The sequence below is a fragment of the Pelophylax lessonae genome (genome assembly GCF_965119305.1).
Source record: "Pelophylax lessonae genome assembly, chromosome: 5".
In the NCBI taxonomy this organism is placed as follows: domain Eukaryota; kingdom Metazoa; phylum Chordata; class Amphibia; order Anura; family Ranidae; genus Pelophylax; species Pelophylax lessonae.
In genome coordinates this window covers 232,314,722-232,341,124 of record NC_138772.1, presented here as the reverse complement: position 1 = coordinate 232,341,124, position 26,403 = coordinate 232,314,722, and the positions used below count along the sequence as shown (strand labels likewise).

General features: G+C 39.4%; 1 protein-coding gene across 1 annotated transcript in view; it reads left to right on the top strand.

Annotated features, from left to right (window-relative positions):
• PKD1L1 (polycystin 1 like 1, transient receptor potential channel interacting) overlaps nucleotides 1–26,403 on the top strand; it is a gene marked incomplete at its 5' end in the record, with an annotated part of 292,229 nt that overhangs the window by 39,129 nt on the left and 226,697 nt on the right. Inside the window, 4 exons of the mRNA XM_082258926.1 lie at nucleotides 3,711–3,950; nucleotides 4,914–5,046; nucleotides 10,677–10,883; nucleotides 20,005–20,186. Of these exons, the coding sequence (XP_082115052.1) occupies nucleotides 3,711–3,950; nucleotides 4,914–5,046; nucleotides 10,677–10,883; nucleotides 20,005–20,186 (762 nt within the window). The remainder of the gene's footprint in view (nucleotides 1–3,710; nucleotides 3,951–4,913; nucleotides 5,047–10,676; nucleotides 10,884–20,004; nucleotides 20,187–26,403) is intronic.

Sequence of the window (26,403 nt, the reverse complement as noted above, 5' to 3'; positions counted from 1 at the left end):
GAGGGCGCACATTAAAACAAGGGAAACATGATATTGTATAGGTGACAAATTCAACTGGGTTTTATGCAACCAATAATGAATAAATGGATAAACAGCACTATATGCGAGTTTAAGCTATATGGACATGCAGTTACAAGTACAGATGCATGTTAATAAAGCCACTGTGTATATGGGATATAGGTGAACCAGGAGGAAACACTCAAAATTACTATATATAAAAAAAAGTGAAATTGACAGCTAAAACAGTGTACTTACTTCCAGCTCCTCATTAAGTAAGCCCCTACCACCCGGGCACTTCCTCCCTACCTTTTTGGCCATAACTGGTATGTACCAATGTCGGAGGTCACTTTGTAAGACTTGTCGGTTTGTTCAGCACGGACAAAAGGAATTCCATGCGAAAGGTAAAAACACCCCATTAAGGAATTCCATATGTTGTCATCCGAATATGTAGTCTATTGTCTATCATCTCCATGTGGGCTCTTCTATGTCGGTCGGACCATAAGGACATTCCGAAAATGGTTCAGCGAGCATCGCCGTTTTATCACTGAGGGTAAAGACATACACAGTGTGCCCAGACACTTCTTGGAACATCACACCAAGTCCACTGAAGGCTTGAGGGTCTGGGTTATTGAGGCGATGTCCAGAGATCTCCCCCAGGCTGAGCGCTTTCAGGAGCTGTGAAAGAGCGAGACCAACTGGATTTTTTCTTTGGATGTTTTGTCTCCCGGGGGAGCTGGAAGTGAGTACACTTCCAGCTAATAAGGAGCTGGAAGTGAGTACACTGTTACAGCTGTCAATTTCACTTTTTTTATATAGTCATTTTGAGTGTTCTCCTCCTGGTTCACCTATATCCCATATACACATAGTGGAGGCTTCATTAACATGTATCTGTACTTGTAACTGCAAGTCCATATAGCTTAAATGCATATACCCCACGCGCATTTAGTGCTGTTTATCCATTTATTCATTACTGGTTGCATAAAATCCAGTTGAATTGTCACCTATACAATATCATGTTTCCCTTGTTTTAATGTGCACCCTCTGCTGGTCATTTTTATATACATACTACACATACAAATATGTATATTTGCACTATTTTATACAGTCCTTTATACATTCATTGTCTGCCCTCTCCCTCATTATTATTTTTCTTCTTTCTCCCCCATTGTTCCGTATGTGCCCTATTGGCATCTGTAGTTCCACTGGTTCCCCTTCATTCTTTTGTGTTCTTTAGTGTTTTTTGTGCCACTTACTTGACGTTCTTTCAAATTTTCAATAATTCCATTTCACTGTACCATCCCCCTCAGTATTTATTTTTCCACGTATCATTTGTTTTTGTATCTATATTTATTCATCGCCTTTTACCTATGCCTTTTATGTATAAATCTACATTCCGGGCTGCTGCTATCCCAGTTCCCGCCCATACTCTCGCCCGATGACCTCACCCCCAGTGGGTATTTAAAGACTTGGCCATGTGTCTTGAGTTATCGGCATGAGAAAGGAGCCAAACGACACTCCAAAATGCGTACCGCCCCTTTGACATCACTTCCTGGCATTTGTGTTCCACGGTGGTCCGGGCAGCACGGCCCGTCCCTCCTGGTTCTTTCTCCTGCAGCCCCCTCTGCTGGTCGGTTGGGATCTCCACCATCAAGCTGCATATTGGACGACCCCTGGGACCACCTGTCACTGGATTCCTTGCCCCATCCTGCTAGTAAGTGCATTTTTATCCTTTGGCAATAAAAATCTTTTGTTTTCTGCACTTTGAGATGCCTTCTGTTTGTTTGTTTTTTTGTACCAGAGTTTGCTTCCCTCTTGGAGTTGCTGCCCTAGTGCTTCTGAGACACCTGCTTGCCTGTTCTGTATCCAATCCATTGTGGACATTACCTGTGGCCAGAATCCACTATCCAGAACGCCCTCCATCTCCTGGTCCTGGTTACATGAAAAAAAGCATATGAAATGCATAGGAATCGGACATGTTCATTTTGTCACCACTGATGGCTAATTGACAATAGCAGCATAAATTCCTCTGTTGGATGAAAGCCCACTATTTTTCTATTCCTGATTGGATGTCAAAAACGAATGATGTATCAAATGTTGCCAGACGCACCCAAAGATGTTAGATGACTTTGACTGGATAATGAGACAATCTAATGTCTATGTTTTACTTGCAGACAGCAACAGCCACTGCTGTCAAGGTTCATCATTGAAAATAACAACGGAACATGTTGAAATACCAGGTTTTATTACTACTGTTTCCTCCAAAAAGGCCAGCACTAGAACTGTATACAACCACTCTAGTTTCTCAATTTGCCATCAGGCTTTGTCCACCCAGTGACAAGTCAATATCCAAACATGGGCATTGCCATATTTGGGCAATGAAATCACATTTGTTTACATATTCATGACAGTTTCTCGGCACGGGCATGGCCCACTTTAAGTGCTGGTGTACCTTCTGTGAGCCAGCTTAGAATTGGTCTTAATTACCACCAGTTTCCTTATCTGGGAACTGGTGATAATTCTTTGTTAAAGGATGACAACTGCCTTACAATTAGCAGTAGCTTTGTCAGCCTGCCATACACTCTTCTTCAGTTAGCAATTGGTCTGCCTATCAAGTCTGCGAAAGGCATGCACAGGCCTGATAGGGAACACAACTACCAAGTGAAGGAGTGCTAACAGGTGAAAATACTGCTACTATTTGTGAGGCAGTGGATTAGCATTGTCAATCTTCAATGGGAAGTGCTGCTACTGAAAGTTCTCCAGATAAGAAACTCTGCAACAAATTAAAATGAATGTACTTACATATATAGTATGTATCAGAGTTGTATAAAGTACTCGAAACCCATACTTGAGTAAAAGTACAAGTGCTCGATCAAAAAGTGACTTGAGTAGAAGTGGAAGTGCTCGATCAAAAAGTGACTTGAGTAGAAGTACTAAAGTATTCAACATTTTTTGTACTTAAGTATTGTAAGTAGTTTTTTTTTAAATTTTGCTACTCAAGTACTGAAAGTAAAAGTACCAGTAGTTTTGAAAAAAAAATTGCTACTCAAGTACTGAAAGTAAAAGTACAAGTACTGTGTTATGTAGTTATTAAAGAAAGAAGTCAAAAGTTTGAACATCATATTGTTTTTTATTATTTCAAATGCAGCTTTTATTTATGCATACAGTAGAATTTATTTTCGTATGCGCTGATAATACACATGTTTTGAGCTTCATGAAATCAGCCATCTACTGTTCTGGCAGTGGTAATTTTTATAATAGTAACGAGTAACTATGCAGCACAAAAAAAAAATATCGTAGTAGAAGTATTGAAATCATTGAAAAAATGTAGTGAAGTAAAAGTGGAAGTAGGAGAAAAAAAATTCTACTCTAGGAAAGTACAGATAACGCCTTTCGGTACTTAAGTACAGTAGTGAAGTAGTTCTACTTAGTTACTATACATCTCTGGTATGTATTCAGTGAGGCATGATACCAAACATACTTCAAAATAGATTTTAAATTTACATTGAATTTAATGAATTGCTTTAATGACATCTAAACACTAAATACATATTTTAACAAAGGGCTTATTTACAACATTAGTGTTCCATGATGCAATGTCTAGAGTTTTTGTAATATAAATTTTTAATATCTGGTGATTATATATACTGTATGTGTGTGTGTGTGTGTGTGTGTGTGTGTATGTGTATGTAATTTTTTTTTTTTTTTTACAGGTATAGCGTTGTAGTTAAAACTTCAAACAAATTCCACTCTTTCACTTCTGATGTGCACACAATATTTGTGCAGAGAAAGGTTATTCCTAATCGTCTTGTTGCCAGTCCTTCAGTGCTAATAAATTCAAATGTCAGTTTTTACTGTAGAATAAATTCTGGAACAAATGTTAGCTATTTCTGGAATTTTGGAGATGGAACCAAAAGACTTGGAAAGTACAATGACACGCATGTCTATAGAAGGTAAGGACATATTTGAAACCGGTATACTTAAAGAATTCTGATTGTTAAAAGAATACCAGTAGAAACAGTATGAGGGCAGGATGTACTAAATTGCTGTGCCCAGTGACAACCTAACATTGCAATTATTGTCTGTTAGTAATCAATACTATAATTTTTTATTTATGTGGACTGTGTCATTTTATATCAGTGTGATACTTAAACATCTATAATCTGCTAGGACACAGATTATGATTTTTTTTTTTCATACTGGGGATTGTCTCAAATGCTATTTTCTGCATTTCTACAATTGAGGCTCTAGCTTTATGTCTACATCGTTTTGCCCTATATAGATGTGTTTACAGTAACATTATTTTTCTATATGTCTACTTTTTAAATTATTTTTTTGTTTATTTTACTGAGTGGTAATTTATAAACAGAATACTAGGAATTACTGAATGTACACTAGGGCTTAACTAGAAGTCACAGAAAATTTTTGATTGGGTCACCTACATGTGGCTGCTGGGCTATATTGCACCCTTATTTACACCCCTTAAATATTGGGTTGTAAAGGTAGGCAGTGTATAACTTGTCATCTCTTAAACCTTGTCTGGTGAGCAGAGTTTTCCAACATTATGTTAGGATTCTGTCCCTGCTAAAACAGCCGAATTTCCATCCATCTATGGACAGCTTTACACTGGTAGCCATTGAACTATTATATGTAGCAGCCTGGTATTCTGAATGGGTCTCACCATGGGCCTCAGGCAAAGGCAGGCCTACTCAGAGACTTTAATTCCCTCTCATGAGCTGCTCTTTCTGTTCAGGCCGTTCTCTTTATCAGTGGAGAATTCATCTTTCTTAGTCAACCTAAACTAAGCAAGTCTAAGAAACACAAAAATCTCTTTAAAAATATATCTCCTCTAAAATGTTCTGTATATGCCAGTTTTTGTCTAGGGCAGTTTTGTTCATGTCTTCTTTTAATTTCAGAGAAGGGGAATACACAGTGAATGTTTCTATCTTCAACAATGTCAGTTCTGCATTTTTGACAAAGCAAATATTTGTTGTGAAAGAACCCTGTCAGCCTCCCCCTGTTAAAAATATGGGACCCCTTAAATTGCAGGTACGTTTCATATGATCATTATATATTGTTTATTAAGGTAAAGTTTTTTTTAAACTGCTTGCTAGCAACTAACTGTAATGAGGCCTTTGCCACTTCCTGGGTCGCTGCCCCTTCTTGACTATTCACAATTTCATCTATGCTGGGAAGTATAGCTTTTTGCTATACTTAAGCCCTGTAGTGGGAGAGCCGCAGCTCTACTACACAAAAGCCATACACTCATTTGTACACCCCTCTTAGCTCAAATCCATTCACAGGTGAAGAACGCGCAAAATTCATATACCTGTCTAGAACTTACATAGTTAGTGAGGTTGAAAAAAGACATCAGTCCATCCAGTTCAACCTATAATGAGTGTGTGTTTATGTCAATATTACATTGTATACCCCTGTATGTTGTGGTCGTTAAGGTGCCCATCTAATATTTTTTTGAAACTACCGATGCTCCTCGCTAATACCACTGATTGTGGAAGAGAATTCCACATCCTTACCGCTTTGATGGTATAGAACCCTTTATGCAATTTAAGGTTAAACTGCTTCTCTTCTAATTTTAGCGAATGGTCGCAAGTCCTTTTATATTTCCTTTCACTGAATAGTTTGTTCCCTATGCTAGAGTCACCAGTATGGTATTTGTACATTGATATCATATCCCCTCTCAAGTGTCTCTTCTACAGAGAGTATAAGTTCAATGCTTGCAGTCTTTCCTTATAGCTGAGACCTCCAGTTCCATTTTTAGCTTTGTTGACCCTCTCTGGACTCCAGTTCCAGCACATGCTTCCTGAGGACTGGAGCCCAGAACTTTACGGCATACTCCAGATGCGGCTGGACCAGAGTCTTGTAGAGTGGGAGAATTATTGTTTTATCTCTGGAGTGAATCCCCTTTTTAATGCATGCCAATATTCTGTTAGCTTTGCTTGCAGCAGCTTGACATTGCATGCCATTGCTGAGCTTGTCATCTACTAGAACCCCCAGGTCCTTTTCCATCTTAGATTTCCCCAAAGGCTCTCCCCCTAGTGAGTAACTTGCGTTCGTATTTCTGACAGCCAAATGCATTACCGTACATGTTTCATCACTAAACCTCATTTGCCATGTAAATGCCCACCCCATTGTTTTATTCAGGTCCCCTTATAAGATTTCCACATCCTGCGTAGAAATTATTGCCCTGCTTAATTTAGTATCATCCTCAAATACGGAGATTGTGCTGTTTATCCCATCCTCTAATTTGTTTATGAATAAATTAAATAGGATCGGTCCCAGGACAGATCCTTGGGGGACCCCACTTTCCACACTAGACCATTCCGAGTACTCCCCATTTATCACCACCCTTTGGACTCGCCCCTGCATCCAATTTTTAATCCAGGTACACACGCTATAGTCCTTACCTACGTACCTTAGTTTTTACAGTAAGCGTTTGTGGGGAACTGTATCAAATGCCTTTGCAAAATCCAGATACACCACATCCACATGCCTTCCTTTAGTTAGAAGCTCACTTCTTCATAGAAGGGTAATAGATTGGTCTGGCAAGAGCGATTTTTCATGAATCCATGCTTATGTCTGCTAATGATACAGTTTTCATTACTAAAGTCTTTATATTATCCCTTATCATCACCTCCAATATCTTACAGACTAACCGACTTTTTTCCAAAAGTTATTAACTTTAACATTGCAAGCTGGGTTAATGTAGCCCCCCCAATTCTTTTATGAAGACTGAGTAGAAGAATTAATTTAGCACCTTTTGCCTTCTCTCTGTCCCTTGTAGCCAGATTCCCTTTATCGTTCTTTATGGGGCCAATGTGTTCTGGCCTCACTTTCTTTCTGTTTATATACTTAAAGAATGTCTTGGGGTTTCTTTACTCTCTGCCGCTATGTGCCTTTCGTGTTCTATTATAGCCGCCCTGATTTCGATCTTACATTTCTTATTGCATTCTTTGTAATTTTGAAACTCTGCCAATGACCCCTCAGCCTTGTATTTTTTTAAGGCATTTTCTTTAGTTTTTATATGCATTTTTATGTTGGAGTTTAGCCACCCAGGGTTTATTTTAGCTCTTTTAAACCTTTTCCCCATTGGAATGCACTGGCCAATACCTTTATTTAGTATGTTCTTAAAGCACTCCCATTTTTTCCTCCATGTTCTTTGTTCCTAGGATTTTATCCCATTTAATATGGTCTAGCATAGAGCACAGCTTAGGGAAATTGACTCTTTTGAAATTCAGTGTCCCTTGTGTTTCCTATTTTTATGATTTATACTGAAACTAATTGACCTATGGTCATTGTTTCCTAAGTTGCCCCATATTTCTACATCCGCAATTAGGTCTGTATTATTTGTAATCAGTAGGTCTAGTAATGCATTGTTTCTTATTGGTGCGTTCACCATCTGAACCATTAAAATTGTCCTGCAAAACATTTAGGAAATGGTGAGCCTTAGATGAATGCCCAGTTCCTTCTGCCCAGTCTATATATGGATAATTGAAATCCCCTATTATAATGACATCTCCTATCTTTGCTACCATTCCAAGATGTTATAGGAGGTCCACCTCCCCTTCCTCCCTCTGGTTGGGGGGCCTATGACATACACCCAATATTACTATACCCATAGTACCCATAGTACCTTTGAAGCTCTATCCATAGGGATTCCACCTCCTCCCTAGCTCCATTAATGATATCGTCCCTCATATTCACTTGCAGATTGTTCTTGATATACAGGCATACCCCTCCTCCTTTTTTACCCTCTCTATCTCTGTGATAAAGGGAAAACCCCTGAATGGTTGCCAGCTAATCATGAGAGCTGTCAAACCAAGTCCCCAAGATTCCCACAAAATCAAAATCCTCCTCATACATTAACAGCTCCAGTTCTCCCATGTTGTTGGCCACACTTCTGGAATTGGTATACAAACCTTGTCATTTTGTCCGGTTGCATACTGTATCCTCGTTAGATGTTATAAAGGCTGCACTTTCGATTTGTCAGTCTGCCTACCTTGGGTTTTGGATTTCTGGTCACCCTACCCCTAATGCCCCCAACAATGCCCGCTAAACTTTGCTCCCCATTGGCTAATTCTATATCTGGACCCCCCCCCCCCCATCACCTAGTTTAAAAGCCCCTCTAACTTTTTGGCCATCTTCTCTCCCAGTACAGCTACACCATCCCCATTTAGGTGCAGTCTATCTCTACTAAAGAGCCGGTAGCCGACTGAGAAGTCTGGCCAGTTCTCCAGGAACCCGAACCCCTCCTTATTACTCCGGCTCCTCAGCCACTTGGTAACTTCCCTAATCTCCTGCTGCCTCTCTGGCGTGGCTCGAGGTACAGGTAGTATTTCGGAGAAAATTACCTTGGAGGTCCTACTCCTCAATTTAGCTCCTAAGTCCCTAAAATCATTTTTTAGGACTCTCCACCTTCCTCTAACTTTGCCATTGGTACCCACATGTACCATTATAGCCGGGTCCTCCCTAGCCCAACCCAATAATCTGTCCACCAGATCCCTGATGTGCCGAACCCATTTTTTTTTTCACTTACGGTCTTTTTGACAGATTACCCTCTCTGTCCTTCTAATAATTGAGTCCCCTACCACCAGAACCTGTCTTTTCTTGCCCTTAGCCTCGCTCCTGGCCTCACTGGATGAGTCCTTCCCTTGGCAGCTAGGGGTGTCGCTCTGCTCCAACAATGCTGGTCCCTGACTGGTTTCCCCAACATCACGCAACAGGGTGTATTTATTGGGATGTTCCAGCCCAGGACTGGCCTCCTTGACTCTTTCCCCTCTAACCTTCCTAACTGTCACCCAACTACTCTGCTCTGATGCCTGCACCCTTGTATCGCTGGCACCTGCCGGCACCTGCCTGATATGTTCCCAGCTCTCCTTAAGTATGGAGATTCTTCTCAGTGTTGCCAGTTGTTTCTCTAGATTCAGGAACTGAGCTTCCAGGGAAGCAATGTGCTTACATTTTGTGCAGCTGTATTTGCCCTCGATCGCATGATCGAGGAACGCATACATGCCACAAGATGTACACCCAGTTGCATCTTACCCCCCTGCCGGGCATTGTACCCATTAATCTAATGGGGATTGGGACTTTAACTCTGCTTAATTAGTTGCTTACTATCTTCCTGAAACTCTGATTTCTCAGCATACATTTACTCCTCAGTCACACACAGTTGCTCAGAAATATTCAACACTACACAGTTACTCCACTCAGGTACTACCAATACTCAGGTACTCCCTTACTCAGGTATGCACACTACTCAAGTACTCCACAGCACCCAGTCACTCCGCAGCACCCAGTCACTCCGCAGCACTCAGTTACCCTGCAGCACTCAGCAGTACTCAGCTACTCACAGTACACAGTTACTCACCGTACTCAGCAGTACCCAGTTACTCCACAGTACTCAGTTACTCACAATACTCAGTTACTCAACAGTACCCAGTCACTCACAATACTCAGCAGAACTCTGTTACTCCACAGTACTCAGCAGCACCCATTTACTCCACAGTACTCAGCAGCACTCAGTTACTCCGCAGCACTCAGTTACTCTGCAGCACTCGCAGCTCATACTGCACCATTTTTAGAATACACATGGGACACTTTAGCAAAATCTGTCTGAGACAGTTTTTCTCTCTGTACGCCAAAGAGAATTGGTCTTAATGAGCTTCCCTTTTACATTTGGCACATTTAATGCAACACAATATAAAAGTGGTGCTTTTAGAACTACTTGAAGCATGGGTCACTGTCAGAATAAAAAGTGTTGCAAATGCTTCATGAATTTGGCACAATACATTAACACGAGGGATTAACACCAGAAACGTGGTGCAGCAGCTTTATTGAATTCTCCCCTATATATTTACTGAATTATTTAGAGGGTACTATCCTGAACACTTACACACACGGTGTCAGGGTAGACACACACACATGCACAATGGAAAGGCAGACACATACACACATTTTAAGGGCAGACATTTACAGTGTCAGGGCAAAGAGACATTCATACACACAAATAGGTGTTGATTTACTAAAACTGGGGAGTTGTACCATCTGGTGCAGCTGTGTATGGTAGCCAATCAGCTTCAAACTTCATCGACAGTTGAGGTTTCTGTGCTGAAATTGCTCTCACTGCACACTGCCAGCACAGTGACTGAACTGTCATTGACAGCTGTTCGTCTCTAATCATGATTGGGAGCTGGCAGGATGGGCTCCTGATCATGTGACCACTGTGACAGCCAATCACATTAGTCACATGATCAGTCTATCCTGCCCCATGAGCATAACACCTATTTAAAGGAACACCAGGCCTGGGTGGGAAGGGGTTAGGGGCTTGTGTTGATAGGCGTTTGTTCACATTGGAGCTTCTATCGACATACAAGTCTGTGTGAAATTTGATGTAGCTTAGAAGAATGTCAAATGCAGGTCAGAAGTAGGTCCAGTTCATCTGTCAGTGAATTCCATATAATCTCAGAAGGATTCTAAACTGATACCGAATGCAAGTGTAATGCTCCTAAAAACACACTGCATTTACCCATTGACAAAGAATGTAATAATATATGTGTTTAGTGTTGGAAGGTATTCATATAAAACTGTATTGTTTAAATGTTAACAATTAAATGCACATGTACAGTATTTTATTGTACAATAAAATGTATTATACTTTTTAGATTCGAAGATATGAAGACCTATTTCTTGGAGTTACATTTGAGGCTACAGTAATTTGCAATATCTCTCAAGGCCTTAAATACCACTGGTCTTTCATGAAACCTGATGGAACATTTATTTTCCTGCCAGCTCATGTTGAGAATAGTAAACAAACAATTACATTGCCAGCATTTTTCCTTGATTATGGAAATTATACAGCTCTAGCTCGAGTAAGTAGACACCCATGTACATGGGAGCATGATTTCTTCTTGTGTTTCTGCTGTTTTGTAATTTTCCGGAAATCTGAACAGACCTGAGTTTTTATAAATCTAAAACTACTAAAACAATGAACCTACTGTACAAAAGTCATCACTTACTTATCATCATGTTAGCAGCCCAGATTTGCCGCCAGCTTCTTGCATGCTGGCCAGAAGCACCGACCCCCTTCTTCTTCAGATAGGGTAGGCACACACCTGTTAGAGGAGAAACTCAGCCATCTTGTGACTCATGCTCCCCTGGCCTAGGTCCCACCTCCTTGACTAAACTGTCAAAATCATGGGCTTTTTAATGGTTTTAAAATCTGAATAGCAGCTTCTCCACTTCCATAATTTCACATTTGCAGTACCAGGAACGTGCAGTGAGGTCAGTGGCTGGTACGGCACTGGCTAGTATCAGAGCCAAATACAACCCCCACATTATTTAGTGAATAAACCCCCACATCACCATTTAGTGAATAAACCCCCACATCACCATTTATTGAATAAACCCCCACAGCGTAGCCAAGCACTGTGAGATAAAAAATTTTATCTTCATCTTCAGCCAATTTGCTTACGCTTAAAAACTCACGTGTCAGGATGTGGGCAGTCAATCAGATTCCCCCAGACAAATAAGCATCTGGTAAAAGGAATCTAAGTGCCGGTATCACATGCGATGTCTGTGCGGTGCGATTTCAGCCATACAGTTTGTATGGCTGAATTTGCACCGCAATCGCAGTGAACACGCACAGACATTTTAACTTAGGGGTGTACTCACTTTTGTTGCCAGCAGTTTAGACAATAATGTCTGTGTGTTGAGTTATTTTGATGGACCAGAAAATTTACACTGTTATACAAGCTGTACACTCACTACTTTGCATTGTAGCAAAGTGTAATTTCTTCAGTGTTGTCACATGAAAAGATATAAAAAAATATTTACAAAAATGTGAGGGGTGAACTCACTTTTGTGAGATACTGTATATATAATGTTTGGGGGTTATGAGTAATTTTCTAGCAAACAAATTATGACTTTTACATGTAGGAGAGAAGTGTCAGAATTTGCCTGGGTGGCATGTGGTTAACCTCCCTGGGGGTAAACCTGAGCGTTACTCGGGGTGGATTTTTTAGTGCAGGATCGGTATCCCCGAGTCACGCTCGGGGTGGATGTGCAGAGAGCGCATCGGTGTTCTCTTACCTTCTCCTTGCGATCCAGCGATGATCTCTCATTGCTGTGACCGCCAGCCGAGATCCCCGTCGGTCTCCGTCGGTCTGATGACTTCCTAGTTCCGTCCCCTGCAGCAGCAATGCTGCATGGGAGCGGAACTAGGGAGGGAAATTAAAAAAAAAACGTTGCACAAAACACAAACACATTACACATTTTATATTATATATATTATATGCATATATATGCACACACACACACACACACACACACACACACCTATATACACACATATATATATATAAAATTATATTATTGATTAGATTATAATTCATGCGTTCTATATACATACACACACATATATATATATATATATATATATATATATATATATACACACACATATATATATATATATATAATATATAACGCATGAATTATAATCTAATCAATAATATAATTTTATTATATATATTATATAATAAAATTATATTATTGATTCGATTATAATTCATGCGTTTGTGTTTCAAATTTTTCACATCTGGGATGTCTACTAGAGTCTTGTTTTGGTCAGGTTTAAGTCAGTAATTACTAAGAATTGTAGGCCTATAATACATAACGCCAAATTTCCATGAAAAAAATTGTACCGCTTTTGGTACAGAATTCCTGACATAATCGTACCACCAGGGAGGTTAATTACCATAAGTAAGTAATATACAAATATTTATTATATATTGTTTTTAAGGTAATTTACTACATTTTTAAAAAACTGTACTCAAGTGGCTTAACGAACAAATTACTGAAGTTTGAAGTTATAACTTCAAACCAGTAATTGCACGGTAAACAGATAAATAATACATTATTATGTTATAACATATAGCATAATAATATATTATTTTGCTTGATTAAAAAAGTACCTTTTCAGCAGCAGCAGATTCTCCCTCTGTGTGAGAAAAACATGGGATTATGGGTAAACCAAAACCCAGGTTTTTCCTTGTAGTTAAGAGGTCTGGGCTGGAAGGGAACATTTATCTTTTGGAGACATACCCCCTTTAATGACACTGCAGTGAGAGGACAGCCTCCACTGCAGCATTTTTATTGGACAGCCTGGACTAATGGTGCTTTACCATTGGTCCAAGGCTCCAAGCTGTCCATTGACAAGAAATCAGAGGCACTGTGAGCTTGTCCTCTCAGTCTGCTGCAAACAGCTTCTGACAAGCTACACATGGATCCTCGTATCTCTTGAACAGTAGGTGCTAGGAGCCCCATATTTTGACCACTGGTGGGGGTAGGACTTCGGATACCTACCCCCCCCCCCCCCCAAAAAAAATTTGGGGCCTACCCTGACTACATGTCCCTGTCCAGTACATAATAAAGCAGTACACAGAATTCAGCAAGTCCAGCCAGTTTCCCAAATTCTCCACCGTGAGTCCCTTTTACTATGGGTCCCCACCTTTAGTCTTTCTCCAGGCCTAGGCCCAAAAGTCCTTCTTGTTTTCAGGCTACAAACCTACATGGCATTAGTAAGGGATACATAATAAACAGGCAAAAAATTTGGGGGAGCATACCCATGTATTTCTAAAGCTGCTGCAGCTATGAACCAAAAGACATGTATATTAAAAAAGAATAGCGCGCAAATGCAAAAGAAATAACTACCAAATCTGAAGACAATCCATAAATAAAAATGGGGGTTTGGTCCCACCATATGGCCATATCGTGCTCAAGCCCACTACTGCGTCAAAGTACCCCATTATCAGTGGGTCCTACACTATCCATGAAAAAGAGATGAATCCAGCCTAACCCTTGGAGATAATACTCCTTGCTGGGAAGGATGTGCAAATGCACTACAGGGGACTCCTCCTATATCAACTTGATGGTGGACACTGATTGAGTACAGGTGTGTGTGGGGGGGTGGGGAGGGTTGCTCAACCTCGATAGTCTGGTCAGACCGAATACATAATAAACAGGCAAAAAATTTGGGGGAGCATACCCATGTATTTCTAAAGCTGCTGCAGCTATGAACCAAAAGACATGTATATTAAAAAAGAATAGCGCGCAAATGCAAAAGAAATAACTACCAAATCTGAAGACAATCCATAAATAAAAATGGGCTTTTGGTCCCACCATATGGCCATATCGTGCTCAAGCCCACTACTGCGTCAAAGTACCCCATTATCAGTGGGTCCTACACTATCCATGAAAAAGAGATGAATCCAGCCTAACCCTTGGAGATAATACTCCTTGCTGGGAAGGATGTGCAAATGCACTACAGGGGACTCCTCCTATATCAACTTGATGGTGGACACTGATTGAGTACAGGTGTGTGTGGGGGGGTGGGGAGGGTTGCTCAACCTCGATAGTCTGGTCAGACCGAATACATAATAAACAGGCAAAAAATTTGGGGGAGCATACCCATGTATTTCTAAAGCTGCTGCAGCTATGAACCAAAAGACATGTATATTAAAAAAGAATAGCGCGCAAATGCAAAAGAAATAACTACCAAATCTGAAGACAATCCATAAATAAAAATGGGGGTTTGGTCCCACCATATGGCCATATCGTGCTCAAGCCCACTACTGCGTCAAAGTACCCCATTATCAGTGGGTCCTACACTATCCATGAAAAAGAGATGAATCCAGCCTAACCCTTGGAGATAATACTCCTTGCTGGGAAGGATGTGCAAATGCACTACAGGGGACTCCTCCTATATCAACTTGATGGTGGACACTGATTGAGTACAGGTGTGTGTGGGGGGGTGGGGAGGGTTGCTCAAGTTGATATAGGAGGAGTCCCCTGTAGTGCATTTGCACATCCTTCCCAGCAAGGAGTATTATCTCCAAGGGTTAGGCTGGATTCATCTCTTTTTCATGGATAGTGTAGGACCCACTGATAATGGGGTACTTTGACGCAGTAGTGGGCTTGAGCACGATATGGCCATATGGTGGGACCAAACCCCCATTTTTATTTATGGATTGTCTTCAGATTTGGTAGTTATTTCTTTTGCATTTGCGCGCTATTCTTTTTTAATATACATGTCTTTTGGTTCATAGCTGCAGCAGCTTTAGAAATACATGGGTATGCTCCCCCAAATTTTTTGCCTGTTTATTATGTATTCGGTCTGACCAGACTATCGAGGTTGAGCAACCCTCCCCACCCCCCCACACACACCTGTACTCAATCAGTGTCCACCATCAAGTTGATATAGGAGGAGTCCCCTGTAGTGCATTTGCACATCCTTCCCAGCAAGGAGTATTATCTCCAAGGGTTAGGCTGGATTCATCTCTTTTTCATGGATAGTGTAGGACCCACTGATAATGGGGTACTTTGACGCAGTAGTGGGCTTGAGCACGATATGGCCATATGGTGGGACCAAACCCCCATTTTTATTTATGGATTGTCTTCAGATTTGGTAGTTATTTCTTTTGCATTTGCGCGCTATTCTTTTTTAATATTAGTAAGGGATAGCCTGTTCCCATTCTTCTTCTGCTCAGGACCCCGACCACACACGATTATAAAAGGACATAGACTCCACTTACAACTACATCCAATGGAAGTTTCTTTGGTAAAGGAACACCTGCATACACTCAGTGGCAGTTTAACATATTTATGGGTGTATGATTTGTTGTTTTAATGCAAAATTACATAACATCTTAAATGTCCTTGTCTGCTCTTTCTCTATATTTTATATAAAATCTGATTTTTTTACTCACTGTACACCTTTTCTTACCCTTTCTTGGACTTTATCATAGAATAAGGAATTCAGAGAGAACTGTTATCTAGGTCATATTGCCACCCACAGGAATATTTGGATACTGACAAACAAAAAACAGGCTGGTGTAACCTCTACGAATCCCAGCATTCCTTGTTTTGGGTCCATTCACATCTGAGTGTTTCCAAATGCATGGCAAAGCACACAGAAAATGCACACTTTGCTATGGGTTTCAGAAGTGCTGCAAATGTGCATCATGCTTATATATGTTAAAGGCTCCCCAAGTGCAGTAAACGCACCAAAAACTGCAGTAACGCACCATGCTCCCAAAAAAGTTCTGAAGCTTTTTTGGGGCAATTGTTGCATGTAGGGCAGTCTATTCAAATATATGGGCTGCCCTATGTGTCATGAGTGAAAATGCATCAAAACACCCAAAACAAACGCATGCAGGAATGTGAGTTTTCACTACGTGGCGATATGAATGCGGCCTGACATCTGTCTCCATCCACTCCCTCCAATGTACTTGTATAAAGATAGCCATACCCTATGCAATCTCTGTACAATTTCCATAAGGTGGGGTACACACAGGTAGAAAATCTGCTGAGAATTCCCGTCCGAGGTAAAATCGTACAAATTTCAGCTAGTGTGTACACAACTTTCAGCAGCCGTTGTCGACATTTTCAACTAAAAAAAAATGGAGGGACAAACACCAAAATTTTTATCGTCCGTCCCCAGCATGGTCAATTTTTGTTTAATGTGTATGCAGTACGTCTGCGAAAAATCGGATACGAAAGACCGCGCATGATCTGAAGCTGCTGACGACCTGAAAGTCTAGGAACAAACGTCCCCAAAAAAAAAAAAAATCGGACAAGAAATTTTGTGAACATTATGCACTGTCAACTAAAAACGGTTATGACCGCTGAGCATAAGAGAGAAAATTCGGAGGATATTTCCTCCGATTTTCGTCAAGTGTGTACGAGCCTTTAGACTTTCCAGAACTATGGAATTGGAGGACACACCTGAACAATCTATTCAATGTATATCAAATCAGACAGGCCCTTGTACTACATATCTGATGGGAGATCTAAAGGAGATTGTATATTCAGATTGTATAGGAATTAGGCTGAAGGTAATATTGTAATGAGGGAGGAGTGGTGAACACACCCTATCACACCTTCTTTTGTGATGCAACAAGGAAGTGAAGGCTTCTTGCAAATAACCTAACAGGAGGTGAAAGCTGAGGAAGTAATGGAATCTGAAAATCCTATCAAAAATACAAATAGTCTGACAAGATTGTAAACATCCAGTGGATGAGGTAAGTGAGAGAAAACACTGGGATATCTGGGCCAGAAATGGCATTGGAAAACGCTTTTATTTATTATGAAACCTGAAATTCTGCCCATAAAGGTAAACTTATCTTTCACCAAGTCACCAAAAAATGGGGAAATGAAAAGCTGGTGCCTCTTTGCAGGGACAATCTGAAATGATAAATAGAGTCAGTCTTTCTAATGGAAGCAGTGACTATGAGATAGACATGCTCAAACTACATCCAGACAATGAAGGTAAATTGTCTTCTGGTGTATTATTACCAGACAAAGGGAAAGAAACACACATTCCTGTGCTATTCAGGTAGTCTTCCACCTTAGTTGACTGTCACATGGTCCTCCTGCTTCATAGCCACTCTAGAGCATTCTGGTCTCCATGATTCCCACATTGGAGCAGACCCAGATATTCTAAGCAATGGGTCCATTCCAATACAGATTTTTAAAGGTTTGGTATTTTAAGCTCTTAACCGCCTGCTCCACATTGTTGGTCAGGGTCTTGACTGTTCCCTTAACAGGAGGCCATTCAGATATCCCACAATGACAATGCCCTGGGAGCATAGCAAGGCAAGTTAGAAGCTTGGTAAATATATAGGGTGCGAAAGACAGACTGAATGGCAGGGCCATGAACTGGAAGTTTCCACAGCAAAGCGTAGGAATAACTAATGTGCAAGACAAAGAGGGACATGCAAGTACATGTCCTTTATGTCCACAAAGGCCAGAAAGTCTCTCTGATGAAGAGAGGCTATGACAGACCAGGGGGATTCCATATGGAATTTTCAGGACTGATGAAGACATTCAGGGCCTTGAGATACAAGATGAAGTGGGTGCCCCCTTTTGGTTCTGGAATTTTAAAAAAAGTTGGAAGAAAATTTCTAAAACCTTATCCTTCACAGGAACTTGAGAAGCCCTTGTTCCAGAAGACGCACAAGACCTGGATGTTTGGAAGTTTGAAAGACATGAACCAAGGAGGGGGCTGAGAGGGAACTCCTAGCCCCTGGAAACCACATTCGGTACCCAGGCATCTGAGATGCTCTCTATCCAGGTGTTTGCAAAAGCTAACAGATCTCCCCCAACTTTGGAAAGTATGAGAGCCTCTTCATGCCCAAAGAGGACATGTGTGCGGATTTTCAGAAGTGCGGAAAACTGGACTCCTATTTTCGGTTTGGCCTGAAGCTGAAACCTGTGAAAAACTGAACTCTTCTTGGCCTTGAGCAGAAGTCCTGTAGGTGTTTACCTGGGTTGAAGCCTAGACTTCTGCTGAGCAGATGAGTACTCCTACCCACAGTCATCTCCAGGTCTCAAAGTCAGCTCAGAAGAGATGCTGTTCCTCGAAAAAGAATGCGCAGCAAATGCCATTTAAATGCCTGCTTTCAGCAAAACATTTGAACAAAAGAGTTCTCTGCATGTTCACTGATATGAAACACGTACAAGAAATAAGACAGAAGACATCCACTAACCTAACAGTAGTGCAGGGCTGTCAGCATTAACATTTATTGCTCTAAAAAAAAAAAGATTGGTGTGGAGAAATACTTGATCTGTTACCGTGAGTTTTGTTCAAAAACAAACTAACCCATCAGTGAAAAAAAGGCTTTGGAGAGTGATTCCAGCCATTTATCTATGTATGGTGTTTAGTGTGAAGAGTTCTAGGCCCCTATCCTTGTTTAGACATGGTTGTTTCAGACTGACGTGCTGTAGTTGGTCTCATTTATGCCTCTTGCAAATAAATTGTCCTTTCTCTCCTAAATATGCACCTCATTGTTCTCAAAAGAATGTTGCTTTTCCTAAAGATTTGGGAACACTGCTGATCCCTGGCCTGCAAATGCTGGGCTCCTATTTTGGGCCATCTACTTATTGAGAGGATGTGTTGTCTCCCTAGTATACATGCCTTTGCATTCCTCACATTGGACTGCATGTGCCAGGTTACTTGGGTGTTAATCTGTTGTGCATGCTCAGGAGCTAGGAGTCATCTTATGTTAATAGAGTAACAGAGCTTCTGAACTCTGAGTAACATCCTTAGGCAAAACAAATTAAGCTAGTTAAGGTAAAAATCTTTATGAGTCTACCTGCATAATTCTTAAGATAAAACCAAATATTCAAATTGTTGCAGAATCCGATTCACAGCTGGTATTCTTAAAAATGCATGTACAGTGCTGAATAAATTATAATAAAGTCAACCACATGTAACAGAGAGGTGTAATTTTCGAAAATCTGTGCCACTGGTAACCTACTTGGTATGACTCCACAGTCTGTTACCCATGAGTCCTTATGGATTTAAAATGTCATATACACAAGTGTGCAGGTTCAGGATTCATGTTAACAGTGCAAGAATTGGGGATTACAGATCCATCCAGATACATTCTCTGGGTTGCTAACAGTTAACACAAAAGCTATCATTAGGTCACATGACAGACACATGTCACAGACACATGAAGGATGCTCTTTGGCTCAGGAGATCCCAGTAATGGATAGAAGAATATGCAAGCAAAGGACCACATTTGCAACAGGAAAGGTAAGTGTTAGGGTTTTAGTCATTAAGGGTTAGCATTAGGGCCTAAAATATCACATCTGGGACCCTACAGTTGAAATGGGGGTTCTGAACAATGTACTTTTCTAATCCCCTTTCAGACAAAAAGATGTGACTACCGTAACCTTTGTTGTGTACGTCCCTTTGGCATTCAAGGATATTTCACAAATAATATTACATTTCTGGATAGCATTATACTTGGTATGATCAATGAGGTCTTTAGTAGATCAATTTTCGGGTAGTTATTCAAACAAGAAATATTTACCACTTGGTGATAGTTCCAATGATCCATATTCATTATTAGTTATCCCCCTATGTTTTTTTTTTAATTTAGTGCAAAGTGCTGTGTTCAATATGCTTTTTTTTTTTTTTTTTAGGTTCAAATAATTGGAACTGTGGTCTACAGTAATTACACTGTGGCAGTTGAGGTTCAACCGACTGCTCCAGTGAGTGTGATTGCAAATGGCCATCATCTTTACATAGATAAAAACACTGTGAAATATTTCGTATTGGATGGAACAGCATCGTTTGATCCAGATAATCCTGGTTCTTCTTTAAGGTAAGCCATTACCAAAGACATCTCTTTATAGGAAAAGCTTGCTGACAACGGCCTAGCATTTGTTGTATAGAACTGTAGAATTATTAGAACATTATGGGTTGAAAAAAAAAAAAACGAACTTAGTTGCAGAGCAGTTTCAGCAGCACTGGGAAGTAATGCTGATAAACATGCTATGAACTGAAACTCAGAAGTTTCATTTATTTGGTTGTCATTTCTTGACTGTTAAACCTGTTCTAAGAGAATATGGAGGCTGCCTTTGCTTTTCTCTCAGAAGATGCTAGTGACCTGACTTTGCTGCTGATCCATTGGCTTCAATACATTTTTAGGAACTGGCCAGAAATATGTATGTAGATCAGGAATTTTGAGTTCACTTTCACATGTGCATGCTTGTTTATAGTCAGTGACCTTAAAAGTATTGAAGCTAAAGAGAAGTGTTTATTTTATTTTGTTTTTTTTTAAGGAAGCCCCATATTTATTCTTTGACAAGTATAAATGACATTTATTTTTCTTTTAAAAACATTACATTTTTATTAATTTGTAAAAAGTATCAATACAGAATACCATGAATAATAGTTGACAATGATGGATTCAGTTCAACAAAGGAAGGTATTGTAAAATAATTTATAGGTGTCTTAATGTCCTCAGACCAGGCTACCCCTGATGGGAACAAACTGTAGGCTGAACCAAACTGGACTGGACATCAAGTTAAACATAGAGTTGCATCAACATGGAATGTAAAAAAGGATATAACGAGCATGTAAACTACACAAGAGAAACATAGAATGTCATATAAGGACTTAGGATATTTCAAACTTAAGACTTTTACTAAAGATTACACTCCTTTAGATATTTGGAAGCTTTATGGTGAGATAATCAGGTTTGCCATTTATTTTTAAAGGTAATGTTGGAATAGTTCTTATATGCTAGCAGCAATTCGTATCGCGCATGAGTGTCTGGAAATGACAGTCGATAAGCTAGGTACATCAGTGGTTTTTCACAGATTGGTTATAGTGAGCCTGGCTGCTAATAATATATGAACTACAATTGTTCTATATGTTGTAGGATAAATATCAAGATTAATTCCCAGTAAGGTTGTAGCAGGAGTAAGCTTGGTTAGGCTCCCGATTAGATTTGCCAAGAAGTAAGAAATCGATTTCCAAAAACTTTGTAAGCTTTTACAGCTCCATAGATTATGTAAAAGATTGCCAATCTGTTCATTGCATCTCCAACATATGAGGGAAGTGGAAAGATATATTTTTGATAATTTGTATGGAGTCAGGTACCATCTATTTAATATTTTTTGTGACTTGTCCCAGTGTTCAATACATGAAGAGGATTTACTAATTATCAGAAAGGATTTCTTCCATTGAACCAAAGAAATTTCTTGAGCCAAGCCCTTTTCCCATTTAATCATATGGTTGTTTTAGTTATTATTTGACTGGGAAACCAATATTTCATTAAAAAAAAAAAAGAAATTCCTTTCCTCTTTTGTTCATTATTTCTAGTAAGAAAATGCCAGATTGCTAAAGGTATTTCTACATGTTTGTTGGGATCAAAATCTTTTAATCGGGCATATTTGCTAAGCTTACTCAAGACTGTTGTCTTTTTTGGAATAGATGATGACCCTGTTTGATCCATTCACCCACCAATAGGCGGATTTTACTATAGTTTATTATTCCTGATGGAATTGGTACTTCAACTTTACCAGTCAAGTTCTTAGTATTAGATAGGATATGTTTCCATGCTGTTATTGTAGATCTGATATTTAAAAGATTGGGTATGTTAATTTTATGAAGAATAATGCTAGCAATTGCTAGGACATAAAGACCATGACCTTTGGTTGCCTCTTTCTCAATGTTTAACCATAATTTGTCTTCTGGTGATAAGAACCAAAATTTTATTTGGTCTAGTAAGGTTGCATATTAATAGCTTTTAATATCTGGTAAACCCATACCCCTTAAGGATTTATTGGTGGTTAATATTGAGAACGCCACTCTAGGTTTTTTAGCATTCCAAATGAACTTTTTAAGTTTCACATTTAGTCACGTAAAAAAATCTAGCAGGAATTGGAATAGGTAAAGATCGGAAGTAGTACAATATTTTTGGTAAAGTTTGCATTTTAAATGCCGCTATTTTACTGACCCAAGATAGTTAGGATTTTTGTATGTTTTGCAACTCCTTGTTGACTTGGTCTAGGATTGTGGGGAAATTAGCCTCATAGATTTTAGTTGGAGAAAAAGCGAGTTGGACCTCTAAGTAGGTTATCAAGGTTTCATTCCAGTTGTATGCGTATTTCATGTGTAGATTACCGGTGAGATCCATAGGGAGATTAGTAGGGAAAACAAATCATTTGTTTTGGGTAATTTTGTAGTATGACAATATGACTTGACACAAATTTTTCTAGTTGTTCTTGGACTACTTGCAAAGAAGAATTAGGGTTGGTTAATGTGAGTATGATATCATCAGCAAATAAACCTAGTTTATGTTTATACTGACCTACTGTTATATCTTTGATATTGGGGGTTTTTCATATATATTCTGCTAGCGGTTCTATCGCTAAGGAAAAGATTAGCGGGGAAAGTGGGCAGCCTTGTCTGGGGCCGTTTGTTAAGGTGACATTTCTAAAGATTATACCTGAAGTAAAAACCTTTGTTGTAGGTTGAGTATAGGGTGCCATAATGACTGAATGAATAAAGCCCCTAAAACCGAACTTAGTGTATTGGAAATGTATTTGCAATGCCTTCTATTTAATGCTTTCTCTGCGTCTAGTGCTAGGAGCAGGGAGGGTGTTAGATTGGTATGTATTTGATTGATTAATTTCAGCATCTGTCTGGTGCCATCTGGTGCTTGTATCCCCTTTACAAATCCTACCTGGTCAGGACCAATCAGCGAAGGTGTTATAGTTATTAATCTGTTGGCTAATATTTTTGCATACATTTTTAGGTCAAAGTTTAGTAATGAAATAGGTCTATAATTTAAGGGGGATGAGGGTTATTTGGCTGATTTTTGTAATGTGATTATTATAGCTTCCAGTAATTCTTTGAGGGAAAGTTTAGAATTTGCTACTTGGCTAAACATATTAGTTAGCTAAGGGATTAAGATATCAGCAAAGGCTTTGTAATATTCCCCTGATAGACCATAATTTCCTGGGGATATACTTTTTGGTAATTCTTTAATTACTTTTAGAGTTTCATCTGATGATATTGGTTTGTTTTGTTGATCTAAGAAAGTAGGGTCAATTTTTGGTAAGTTCACTTTTTTTAGAAATTCTGTTATATTTTTAGTGGTGGGTTGGGGGTGTAATTATCATATTTTAGACTGTATAGTGATTCATAATATTCTGAGAAGGTATCCACAATTTCTTTAGGATTGAGTACTACCTTCCCAGTAGCATGATTGGTTCGTTTTGGGATTTTTTTTTTTGCCGTAGTTGAGAGGCCATTAACTTACCGGGTTTGTTACCCTGGGAGTAATACTTTAAGTTCAATCTTTTAAGGTATTTGTCGTGATCTGCTATAAGGGCAGAGCGTAATTCAGACCTCAAATTATTAAGCTGGAGAACTAGGTTTGTATCATAGGGTTTTTCTTTATGTAATACTTATATTGTATATCTTTTAGTGTATTATTAATGGCATTTAATTTTCTTATTTTTTTCCCTAGCGGCCATTTGTATAAGAAGGCCTCTAGCATATGCTTTATGAGTACACCAAAGAGTAGAACCAATTACAGAATGATTATCATTTAAAGCAAAGTATTCTTTGTCTATTTCTCATCACAGACAGACAACTCTCCTTGGGGGTGGGGGTCTGACCATGTACTGTTATGAATGCAGGCATCCATTATCCTTGGCAGGAGAAGTCTGTGACGAAATAGTCTATTCTGGAGTATGTTTTATGAACATGTGAAAAAATGTATAGTCTTTTTCCGTAGTATGTAAACACCTCCAGGGATCATACAGGTTTTCAGAGGAGAAGATGGTATTTAAACCATTTATGGTCTTAGGACCTTTTTTGGAAGTGTCCATAGTGGGATCCATCAGTGCATTGAAGTCTCTGCAAATAATGAGGCAACCTTGCTGTATTTTCCATGCTTTCTTGATGGTTTTCAGGATAAACTGATGAGGGTTTTTGTTGGGGGCATATAAATTGACAATTGTGTATGTTGAATTGTCTATAGAGGCTACCAAAATCATGTATCTTCCTTGGGTGTCTGTTTTAGGGTCTAGTAAATGCAAGGAAACAGTGTCCTTAATTGCTGTGATTACTCCATTTTTTTCTTGCTGCTATTGGATACAAGTATTTGTGGGAATTTATGGTGGTTAAATTTGGGTGATTTATCCAATCCGAAATGGGATTCCTGGATGCAGATGATGTCACTACCAAAATTCATAATATCCAACCACAGAGCTCTCCGATTGTATGGGTTATTGAGTCCTTTAACGTTTAGTGACATAAGCTTAAGATTCATTGCAAATGTAGAAAGGAGTACTGAGGAATGATAATAGAATTACATAAAAATGCACAATTGGGATAATGAAGCCGAGAAATTCAGTGTAGATATTTTTTTCCTACAGTAGGTGGAGGTACTGACCCATGTAATCAGCATAAGAAAGGAAAAAAGGTAAACCAATTAACTGAACCATTAGAAAATAAGAAAAAAATGAAGTTGCACTGCAACTCCAGTGTAGAGTAAACTTGTATTAATTACTGGGGGTTAAGGGAAAAACACAAGACTGTCCGAGAGCTGGATTCCCTGAGGTTCCGCGTCCCTGAATATTTATTAATAAATTAACCTGAGACTCCTTAATAATGAAATATCATGACCAGAAAAAAATAGAGAACACTTTCCTTAGATTGGGTACTTAGGTCACCTATGGATTGTTTGCCAATCTTGAGGGATTTTTCCAGGTGTGGATTTATCCAGTAAGTTGTTTTCATTGCTGGGAAGAAGTTCCCAAGTTCCAAGTTAGTGACTGAATATGAAGTGCCTTCATGGTCTACCAGTATTTTTGTGGGGAACCCCAACTTGTAAATTATACTGTGGTTTTGTAGGATCTTGGTAATCAAATTAAGGTTTTTGTGAGTGAGAATCGTCGCTTGAGAGAGATCGGAGTATAGAATGATTTCTGCGTAGGGATCCGGAAGAGGAGAGTGGCGGCGTGCATCAGTTGTTCTTTCACACCAGAAAAACATATTCTGGCTAGGACGTCTCTTGGTAATCTCTCTGGGATGTGCGGCAGTTTAGGTAATCTGTGCGCTCTATCGATTTCCAATTCTCCAATCCTCCAGTTGAGGAATTGTAGGGATTAATTCAGAGATCATTCCCTTAATAAAGCATCTTAGATCTGATGGTTTTACTTTTTCAAGGATACCTCTGAACTTCACATTATTACATCTGGACCTCACTTCTAGGTCCGCCACTTTCATTCTAAGTTGCTTGACCTCCAAGTCAAAGTGAGAGTCTACTAATTTGTTATGATCAGCATTAAAATCAAATTTTTTTTTCTCTATATAGTCCACTCTTTCTCCGATTGCATCTATCCCCATTTTTGATTTTTGCATAAAGTTTATCATGTGATGTTGCAGTGCACCTCCTAAAGACATTATCATATCTTTAATTGTTGAATCAAGAATAGGTTGCCCGGCTGTAGGGATTCTCCTCTGATTCCCGCCGCTGTCCGGTGGCTGCCTGTGTGATCAGGGCTCATAAGTCGCTTTAGATGTCGCTTATCCAGCCATGGCTGGCCACGCCCCCCCCATAAATTAACATTTTATATTACACTATATTTACAAACATTCGTAGGCAGCATTGCATCTTAATATTTGTATTGTGGTCTTACAGCACTGGAATGCTGAGTTAATTTCCATCTGTATGCATTATCTGTATGAAATTGGTTGCTTTCCTTGTTTTCATGTGGTTCTTCACAGCTTGCTCCATTTTCAGTGTTATCAACCAAAACTTTGCTCCTGGTATATATGTTGATATTTTGCTGGTTATTTGGTAAGTGTGCTGGGAAATATATTTTGGTTTGTTTGCTGTGTGCACAGCTCTTCCAAGTGTGCCTTGCTTTTTAAGCTACAATGTTGAAGTTATAGATATGGGTGGTTGCCATTTTTGATTGTGTATGTCTGCTAAAACGTATGTGTATGTCTGTTAAAATTACCTAAAAGCTCCTGGCCAAAAGCAAACCCTTTGTCTTCTCTCTAACTAATTGCTA